We start from the raw sequence: 10,669 nt of genomic DNA on the forward strand, positions 1-10,669 counted from the left end.
CGGAGCAACTGGGCCCGTGAGCCACAAACTGCTGAGCCTGCGCGTCTGGAGCCTGTGCTCCGCAACAAGAGAGGCCACGATAGTGAGAGGCCCGCGCACCGCGATGAAGAGTGGCCCCCGCTTGCCGCAACTAGAGAAAGCCCTCGCGCAGAAACAAAGACCCAACACAGCCAAAAATAAATAAATAAATAAATAAATAAATAAATAAATAAATAAATAAATAAATTTTAAAAAAAAAACAAAAAACTAATTAATTGGGAAGCAGGCCCTTATAAGTATACTTCATTACTTCATAAATAATTTTTATCTTAAGAAGGAAGATAAACTAGATTCTATGAATGAGCTCTAAGAAGACCCTGAGCTCCCTGAAATTATATGCAAAATTGTGAGTTTTCTTTTTCTGGTGAGAATGTCCTACCAGACCCAAAAGGGTCATTGACATTCTTAAATGAGTATATGGTGGTTTATAGTGAAATAGATTTGTTTTCATTTGGGGTATAGAATAATTGAGTTCTAATCTAGCTACTGTCAATGTCAAAATATTGCCTTTTTATTTTAAGAAAATAAATTTCTCTACAGAAGTGCAAAAACCAATTTGAATACAAAAGGAACCATAGGGTTTGAAAGGGTTTTTTGTTTGTTTTTATTTTTACTGTATTTTTTTTAACTAACATAGGTTTGTGGGAAGTATGAGAAGTATTACAAAACGTTCAGAATATTAAAACTGATACACTACATTGAACTTTACATAATTTTTTCTGAAAATTTCAGGGGTTAGTGTCACGTATCACAAGTGAATATTCTTAGGGTGCTGAAAATGAAAGTGACATGCCCATAGGCAGAATAGCAGAGCACCTTTGCCATTCCTAGGACCTAGGCAAAATAGAAAAAGAAATGCCTAGGTCTTGTCACAAAGCAAATTGGTCCTGATGCTTTCTTTCATGGTCATATGGGTTTTGAAGCGGGCTACCAAATGGAGAGGTTAGTGATGTGATCTTGGGGCTCCATGGTAAGGGTAAATATAAAGGTTGGGGAGTCCTGAAACTGGGTGCTTGGAAACAGAGGGTGTTCCTTCCTCACAGTTCCCACTGTAGGGATCAAGGTCCCCAGTTATTTGTGCTCCAGAGCCTAAGGTGTGCTAATGGGCCTGCTGACCCAGACTTTGAGGTCATGTATATTCATGGCCCTGGAAGAAGTATGTTCTGATATGTACAGCTGAAAAGTGGCCTTACCGCGTCACCGCAGTTGGCTCCTCCCCCAACAGGGGCAATTCCCTTACACCTCCAGCCTTGTCAGTGTTAAATATGTCAGTATCAGAATTAGAAAAACTACTGCACTCTGTTTGTATGAGTGTAAATTGCTGTAATATCTTCCATGGTTATAATAATTATAAATTATTTATTTAAGAACCATAACACTAGACAAAATTTTAATCACCTCCCCCATTAGACATAGTCACTGCTTTAGAGCTAAGCTATTAAATTGGCCAGGGGTGGATTCTAGGCACTTTATAATTATTTTTCAATTCAGTTTGAAAATTTTTGCCCCCAAAACTCAGATAAATGTGCCAGTATCATTAAGTGCTAGGAAAAAGATGCAGTTTCCCTGTGTCCCTGTGGCTTCAGTAGAACTTGTAACTCTAGGACCATATACCCTTGCCAACTGCAATGCATTTGGAAATTGAACCTATGAAAACATAAATAGTTTTCAGGTCAAGATAAAGAGAAATGAAACAGATGTAACTAGCCCTTGCTTTTGTATGTTTAAAGCAACTTGACCAGAACCAATTTAACAGGAATTTCACTCATGAGAAACTAGAGTAGCAGACCTAAAATTTCTAAACCAAACTTTTGTGCTAAATCATTAAACTTTTACAATAAAGTGAAAACCAAAAATCCAGAATTAATCATTATAACATAAAACTGTTGTGTCTTTCAAAAAAACGTGAAAACACTTTAATATAATTTATATTATTTCTACACATTAGATGTAAGAAATAATTTCACTTAGTCATAAGTATAATGTATTTGATTAACAAAATCCTAATTTACAAAATAGAAGTAAATATATGTAGAAATATATTCATTATCAAATTATAAAATAAAATTAACAATTCTTAAGATATCATCAGTTTATTTTTCTGATTTCAGATAATAGAGTTAAATCATTTTGGTATGCTTAATAATATTTATAAGTATTAAAATAATGGAACGTTGAGATTTGAATACAATGACAGTAAACCATTGAAATTTCACATTCACATTATACAGCCATCATGAATCCGTAAGTGAATGTTAATAATGTAAAAAAATATAAAATGATTGTAATATAACCATCTAACCATTAGCATATGGAGTTTTAAGACCACATTTAATCAGCTAATTTGCTCCGAAATATAAGCATTTGCTTTTCTGTCATACATGAAATGTCTTTGTGCCTTAATACTTAATTTGAAATGTCCTTACTGTAAAAATATACCAAAGTAAATAAAAAAGGAGACATTTATTTACAAAACAATATTGTATACATATTATATAAATGCAATTGTTTCAAAGTCTTTTTATACAATATTGATAGAATCAGTCATTTCCATTATTTCATCATAAAAACTGCAGTGTTGCAAAGGCAGGCTATAATTTTGAAATTTTGATAAAAATGAATACTTTTTGGCTGCCTTGTAAATGCAGTTTCTCCAAGTATGCTACAGAATTGAATCCAGACCTCTAGAAAAATGATTTTTCTTTCATTAAAGAAAATCCATTTCCCATTTGGAGGAGTATGAAAATGCACCTGAAGAAAGGAGAAACATTACTTAACTGAGTGTATTTTATTTGATAAACCTGATAACATCAGCCATTCAGCCTATTGTATTAGCACCATTGGCATGAATTGTTAATGTACTGTATCAATCAGAATAGGAATGGGAACTTGCACATGGTGTACCATCCCTATTTTTGTGGAATCTTATCTTACCAAGTATGCTATCATACAATATAAATTCAAGTGTTTAAGGATGATTCAAATAATGGTATATAACAATCCTGCATTTTACCAATACTACATATAGATTTTTCTGTAAATATTAAATGAAACTGTAAAGAAATAGACTTTAAAGCATACTCCTTTAATTCACCAGAACACAAGGAGAATTGCTTTCATTTACCTGCATTTGTTGTGATATATATGAACATAAATGGAATTTGATCTCCAAGTTAAAAAACTCCGGAAATCATAAAACTTTTTATTGTATGATTTGTTTTGATGGTTAAATGCCAACCGTTGCATATATTCTCTCTTTTAGTTCATATACTGTAGCTTGTGCGTAAGTGACTGTAGCATACTCTAGGCTTACAGCCTGTGGTACATAATTTCACAGTTTCAAAATTGTTGAGGGGAAGACCTTCCACTTTTTAGGAAGTTATGAACCAAATATAAATCTCATGAGCACCCACAGCGATCTACTACCATGGCTGGAATTTTCCCATATATTATTTGTTCTTTGCCATTAAAATATAGCATATTAATTGGGGACATCTTTGTGGGAGTACAACAGGGGCCTGCTGAACCTCTGGGGTTTGCTTGGTGCACAAGATGGGTATGAGGATATTTTTGTAAAAATACAAATTCACACTCTCCAGAGCAGTAATTGGCCTTATATCTTTTAGGTGCAATAATCCAATCCCATCCAAAAGCTTCAAAATCCACAGTTAGAGGGTAACGACAGCATCGAGATTCTGTGGAGTGCTCATCACAGTCGAGTCCAAAATCTCTCCTGGATCTTTTTGGTGTGTCTGTTACCTTGACTTCTAAAAAGGGATTCTGTATGAAAAGGAAAGAAGAGTTAGTAATAGATGCTGAAACACCTTCCTACATCAAGCACTCGTTGTTGAAGAAAGAAACTAATCATTTTGCTTCTGCCACATTTGTTTTTATGTTTTAATGTTGCCACAGCATTAAAGAATTTTAATTTACACTAGGCTTGATACTTCCCTTATGGCTCAAAAGACTATAGCAGCAATACAGATTCCCCTGTGGTCAGATCTTTGTCTTGCTTATTCTTGTTTTCCCCAGTTTGAGTATCCGAATGCCTGGCACATAATAGATTCTCTGAAAATATTGATGGCAAGAAAGGGAGAGAGGGAGGAGAAGAGAAAGGGAGGAGGGAAGAAAGGAGGAAGGGGAAAAGCTAGCTTCTCTCTTCCTGCTTGTTGGTTAAATATGGTGGCTAAATATGTCTGATGACTCCTGGAGGGGTAGGTATACTCATCCATCCTCCATTCACTAGATCTTATTCAGGGATCCTTGGATATTAACACCAAACCAAAATAGTTACCACCCAGCACTGTACAGATTGTAATGGGAAAAAGGAAGGTAGGGTGATGAAGGTAGCGGTAGGTATATTGGGTTGGAACGACCAACTCCAAGAGAGGGAGGGACAGATTCAGAAGAAGATACGATAATATTTCCTTTATTCTTTCACTGAAAAATGTTTCTGTTCAGATATTTAAACAATAATTTGCTAATCCTTCCCCCGCCCCAATCTTTTCATGCATTTGAGACATTTTTCTTTTTATATGGAAAAGTCTGAGGAATACATCGTATTAACCATCTGCTTAATAATAAATAAAACGTCTGTCACATCACCAGCTTTGATCATTAAAATGCTGTCTATAAAAAAGAACACATTCCTAAATAATTAATAGTAGTTTTTATCCTGTATCAAAATCAAAATAGACCTGGTAATTATTGGTATTTAAGATTATAAAAAATAATAACATCATTTTGGGAGTCAGTAACATTTTATGTAGCATATTTAAAGAAAAATAGATCATTTGGAAAATTGTATAATCTCTTAAAGAATATGTTTTCATTTAAAGTAGATATGACTTACTAATTATATATTCTTTACAAACAAGACCATTTAAAAACTAAAAAGAACACATTGCTTGCAAGTATAATCTTTTGTTGTAAATTATATCAATAAATGGAAGTAAAAGATATGGTCACATTAAATAAGTTTTTGAAAACAGAAGTAAACACAAGCATAGATAAGCCAGAAGAGTGAGTAACTCTTAATTTATACTAGGTTTTAAATGGTATTTATTAATTTTTATAGTATATAAGGCATTGTCTTCTGTTTGACCTGATATTAAATTAGTTGACATTACCTAAGTAAACTCTTGCAAAAGAATAGTAAGACAGTTCAGAAATAAGCTGGGTGGTACAGGTTAACTACCCTGAAATTTTAAATTTTATTAGGGGTAATTCACAGAGTAATCCACATATACATCAGTGCATCAACAGCCTAGAAAATAAGGAACATTTATCTTGAGGGATCTTAAATATAGTATATTTAATAGCATATACATCTAAACATATTGTATTTAGTTAGTTGCTATAATTAAAAGCATTTTATTTCAATTATAATTTTTAGAGTTTATTTTTTTCCACTTTATTAAGCCAAAAAATGTTAACACGTTTGGCACTCTTCTAGGGAAAAAAATGTTTTGTTGGGTATGTCCTAGAATCCACTATGAAGACTTCATGTTTTTATTTATATAATCATATAGCACATCAATGAAAAGCACTTTATATTTCATTCCCAATTCAAAAGAATTCCTAAAGAAGTTAAGGACTATGGTGTAACTTTTTTCTTTAAGTCCTCATGCAAACTAAAAGTATCAAGAGAGTGTTTCATAGGATATGAAATTGGACACCTACTTTTATTGGGTACAGGGCTACCATCGGGGTAAGATACCTTTTTCCGGCTTATGAGCATAGGAAACTGGTAGTTGTTTTTCACTACTATTCATTCACATTATGAATAAAAACATAAGGTTTTTAGAATGTTATTTTCAGTAATCACTTACCAGCCCATCTTCTCCTGGTCCTGGGAAGGTTACAGCAAGATCATGACCATTCTCATCTAAAGCTTTGATTTCAATGCCTAAGTTGGATTCAGGTTGTTTGAGCCAATTTTGCAACACTGTCTTCACATCAATGCTCTGCCAAATACCAGTGCCTGGGTTCATGTCAAGTTTCAGAGATCGGATTCCAGTATACCTTGTACCGTCTTTCATGGGTTTGATGAGTCTCAGGATTTGCACAAACACTGTTGTAGGAGTCTTGACTGGCCTCAGATATATCCACAGTTGGGCCTTTACTACTTTATTGTATTGTATTTTAGAGCTAAATTTAAAGAAGCAACATTTGGGTTTTCCTTCCACTTGCGTTAGAAGATCAGCTATAAATGAATAAGAAAAAAAAAGGTTACTGAAATCATTTTTCATGACAGATGAATAAACTCCTCCATATTAATCAATGAGCATGTTTATTGGAATAATGTGTGCATATTTAGTCTTTTAAAATGAAAAAAAAATGTAGAATTTCATTCATAACTCAGAAAACTATCAAATAAAATAATTACTATAGCTTTTCAGATTTTCTTAGATGTATGTTTTTTCAGCTGTTTAGGAGTATCCTACTTCCTCTCCAGAGAACTGTGGACTAAGGAAAATTCTATTAAGGAATGAAAAGTGGATGAAATTTTAAGATGATGATGATTAGAGAGAACAAGAGACACTGTGGAGGAACATCCACTTAGAATTCTTTGGGAATCTGAGTAGTTACACTTACTGAGCAGCTGTACCAATCAGTCTGGAAGAAGGAACCCTTCCCCCAGGCCTGAATTACCTGGGGACAAGACACTGAGCAACTGAGCCTCAGGAATTAGTAGAAAATATAGTACATCTGTTATGTTTGGGTGCTGGGATAGCCTTTTAAAGGAACAAAACTAGCAGGTAAGTAGCCCCAAAATCTAAATGTTGCATTCAGGCTCTCTCAAAACTTAGAAAACATTGTCTTTAGGGCTAGGCTGTCATTGTAAGCAGAAGCACTTAGAAATTTCTTTCCTTTTGGTTTTCCAAGATTGTTTATAAAGAAGGCAAATCTACTCCAGGATTATCTGATAGCACAGTCTTAAAGGAAAATTATTCGTTGCATTATAACCTAATTACTTAATAAGAAAAACAATATTTTGAAACTGTTTTGAGTCCAGTTTAAAGTGGGTAAAGCACTCTATAACGCAAGATCACAGACATACGGCACAAAACTCTTTCTTGTCATGCCTTCTCTGTTAAGGTGCCTGTCCCCCTTTCCTTGAGTATAGTTTTGAACTGCCTGCAACAGGAATGGTATGACGTATATTATCTTCCAGAAGCAATGTAGATACTACAGGTAATAGTCCTCCCTCCTATGAAGAGTAAAATAATACTTCAGGAGGTTATTAAGCATGTGCCTGCCTGGAAATATGCAGATCGGGTACTCTTAACAATAGTACCATGGTCAAGGTATAAGTGGGACTTTGTGAGCCATAGCCTACTCAATTAAAATGTTTATTTCTTAGCATTTTCTGATAATTAGCTCATGATTATTATCATGCTATGTTTACTTCATCATTGCTCTTAGTAATACACTAAATTTATAAAAAATATTTTTTCATATTTTCCAGTGTTGTAATAGCTTTCAAAATTAGATAACTTTAATTTGTGAAGAACATAAAAGCACTGTGAGAAATAGTTTTGAATAACAGAAGTCATTCTAGGTGTTCAGCAAATGCCCAAACAGTCTTCAACATCTACAAATTTCTTCTGTTCTCTTTATTATGAAAAAACCTGTTATTATAAATGCATATTTCAGACAACCAAATGCAGTTATGAAATTTCATGTAGTTAAAAAATTTCGAGTTTTTCACATTGCTTGTAGTATCTCCCAGTCCTTACCTTGGTGGTATTAAGCTGTGAAAGCATAAGCATGTTAATAGTTGTCACATTAAACATGCAAGCATTTTATTTTTTATTTTTAGCTTTTTAGCTCTCTAAGGAAACAAATTATGCAGCAGCTTTCAGTCTCATTAGTATATTTCTCATGAAATCTTGAAAAAAAAGAAACTCTTTTCCCTCCTACTTACATACAAGCCAACAGCTTGTTAAAAGAGCCTGAAAATAGATCGGTTTCTCATAAACACTAGAACAGCAGTCAGCAGAACTGTTGCTCTACACTAATAGGACTACTCACACTCTGTGGGCATGGTAATGACCGTTTCCGTCGTAGCGTGGTAATCATCATCTTCCAAGGAGCCGTCACTGCTGTCATCTCTCTGGACATCGTACTGATCAATCAGTTCCCGGAGTGGAGGAGCTTTGGGCAAAAGTTGTCTTATAGCATCTTTGCTGATGTTAGGAGCTGTTTCCAGGCGAAGTTTACTGAGGATTTGGATTTTTATGGCTTCTAGTCTTGAGGATTTAGTGTTTTGTCTCCACATACATGCATTACACAGCCCCTCTTTTTCCACATTTTCCTTTTGCTCGCTGTTCTCATTCAGATCCACTGGACCAGCAACAATCAGCATAAATAGGTAAATATAAACATAGATTTGCAGTTTTTGCATGATTTTAAAATCAGTACAATCTTTTCCCTTGTTCTTATTTCTTCCTTTTACTTTTCTTTTGCTTTTGAGTAATGCCAAGCAAAATGTTAATGCCTGCACAGTCTGAGAGACAACTTGCCACACCAGTGAATCTTTTATACTGTATTCCAAGTGGCTTTTTATATTCCAACTTTGATGAGACAAGTGTCGTCAGGATCTATGATTGGCTCTTGCTCCACAATGAATCTCGCTGTCAGAGGTTAAAACCCTGTCTGTCACAAGTCACCAAACAGTATTTTGTTACAGTCAAGGGTGAGCTGATTCATTTGACTACTTCATAAAAGAAATAAATCTACAAATAATGAAAGATATATGTGACATTTGAAAAATTAAAATCTATGTTAACAATAATATAAACCACACTTAGATCTTGTTCATCTTTATATATGAAACTTTAAAATTATAATTTAAATAAGTAAATCTTAATTTACACTTCATACTTAAAAAGTTGAAATGTCTTTTCCTCAAAAAATAAAATGATTTTATATTATTTAGGCAAGGATTTGAAGTAAAAGAATTTTTATTTGTTGTAGTAAATTATTTTTAGTACTGTGTAATTAGGGAAATACAGATTTAAATTTTAAATTTAAAGTTAAGATAGTGATACTAGTAAAAGATTTTTGGCTATAATTTGAGAAACTTGTTTTCCTGAATGAATTCTTAACACATAATGAAGATCATACTTTTTAATATTAAACTGCTCATGGAATTATTTTTAAATAATTTAATATCTTTTATTCATATGAAAATTGTGTTCAGTTTTTGACTGATTACTATTATTTCCTATCCCAAAGTTGCAGATTAATATTGCTCAGAGGATGTGTTTTTTCATTGTTTATTACCAAGAGGATAATGTCAGCTATCTGAACTTAGAATAAGCTTAGAATAACTTAGAATAAGCTTAAGATAATGAATTTTATGACTGGTAATGAAGTTTTCCTCAGATTTCCAGTGGTAAAAGAAAAAATGTAGTATCTACTCTCTATAAATTATATCCAAATATTGTGGACACATAAAAGGAAAGGAGCACCATAATAAAGGGTGCCCATTTTTCTATTTCCCAATACTGTGCTAGGTTTGCACCCCTTTGCCAGTTTCTCATTTGACCAGAGGGCAGACACCTGGCAGGGATTTGGGGTAAGGTCTGGGAGCAGAGAATAGAGCTTTTTGTTCTCTAAATTTAAGTGGCCTCTGTAGGGATCAAACTCTCAACCTTAGCTTTGGGAGCCACAAGATCTAATCAAATGAACTATTAAAGAGCTAAACAAACATAGCCAGCGAGAAACAGAAGCTGTTTCCAGGCCACAGGAGATTTATTCTTCCTACTTCTTTTGGGGAAGCTAAGGACTCCTAAGAGAGTTAATCCATTACTTTTTTTTCCAAGAGAATGCAGTGGTTCATATCAAATATTCATTTTTTTAGGTCACTACTTTTGCACATTGTACACTAATTTACTGCCTCAGTGCACTAAAATGCAACTCAGTAGCCTGAAAAGTTAATGCATTTTCATCAAATTCTTAAGAGGTATCTACATCTCTTGAGAAAAAATGGCCTTACATAATGCATTAGATTTGCCCATCATTAAAGATTAAGGAAAACCAGACACAAACCAGATGCCCTGAAAGATTTCAGATATTTATTGTTGTGGAGCGGTATTAGATCAGGTTTATAAAGTTTTATTTGTTTGGTAGATTTATTTTTCAGCATATAAATGTTTGTAATATTATAATGATTGTAGCATATGCTTCTATATACTTCTGAGTAAATCAAATCTTTTTTTTTTTTAACTCTATTAGAATTGCATAGCAGTTGGGACCTCAGGTTCTGCAGTCAGATAGACCTGAGTTCAAATCTCAATTTTGCCACTTCTAACTATGTAATGATGGATGAGATACTTAACTTCTCTAACCTTCAGTTTCCTCATGGAGTTTTGGGGGGGATGTAATTCAATAATACATGTAAATTGCTGAGTATTCTGCCTGTCACACAGTAAGTGATTGATAACTAGTACTTGAGCACTTGGTCTTTGTTTCATGCAGAGGGGTTTGAGATTATGCTTAAATTTATCCTCCACATGAACTAGAACTGCTTCAGTTTGTAGCTGCCAATTATCAATTCACGTAGGCTAGCTCTCTAGTAAAATGTTCTAAGGCAGCCCTATCGCAAGGCACATTTCAGCTG

The 10,669-nt window shown here is 33.9% G+C and overlaps 1 protein-coding gene across 1 annotated transcript; it reads right to left on the bottom strand.

Annotated features, from left to right (window-relative positions):
* Positions 1–2,119: 2,119 nt before the first annotated feature.
* Positions 2,120–8,562, bottom strand: MSTN (myostatin). The gene is made up of 3 exons (XM_057551429.1): positions 8,077–8,562; positions 5,871–6,244; positions 2,120–3,819 (listed from the first exon to the last, which is right to left on the bottom strand). The coding sequence occupies exons 1-3, from the start codon at positions 8,447–8,449 to the stop codon at positions 3,439–3,441; spliced, it is 1,128 nt and encodes a 375-aa protein (XP_057407412.1). The 5' UTR covers positions 8,450–8,562; the 3' UTR covers positions 2,120–3,438.
* Between the last annotated feature and the right edge of the window lie 2,107 nt (positions 8,563–10,669).

This window comes from Balaenoptera acutorostrata, chromosome 8 (assembly GCF_949987535.1).
Source record: "Balaenoptera acutorostrata chromosome 8, mBalAcu1.1, whole genome shotgun sequence".
Classification (NCBI taxonomy): Eukaryota; Metazoa; Chordata; class Mammalia; order Artiodactyla; family Balaenopteridae; genus Balaenoptera; species Balaenoptera acutorostrata.

What these genes read in the sequence shown, in the direction of transcription:
- MSTN (XM_057551429.1), bottom strand. Translation starts at nt 8,449, where the DNA reads ATGCAAAAACTGCAAATCTATGTTTATATTTACCTATTTATGCTGATT. An exon ending in CATTACCATGCCCACAGAGT is followed by an intron (nt 6,245 to 8,076) that starts GTGAGTAGTCCT and finishes ATTCATTTATAG; the next exon opens with CTGATCTTCTAACGCAAGTG. An exon ending in GACCAGGAGAAGATGGGCTG is followed by an intron (nt 3,820 to 5,870) that starts GTAAGTGATTAC and finishes CTTTTCATACAG; the next exon opens with AATCCCTTTTTAGAAGTCAA.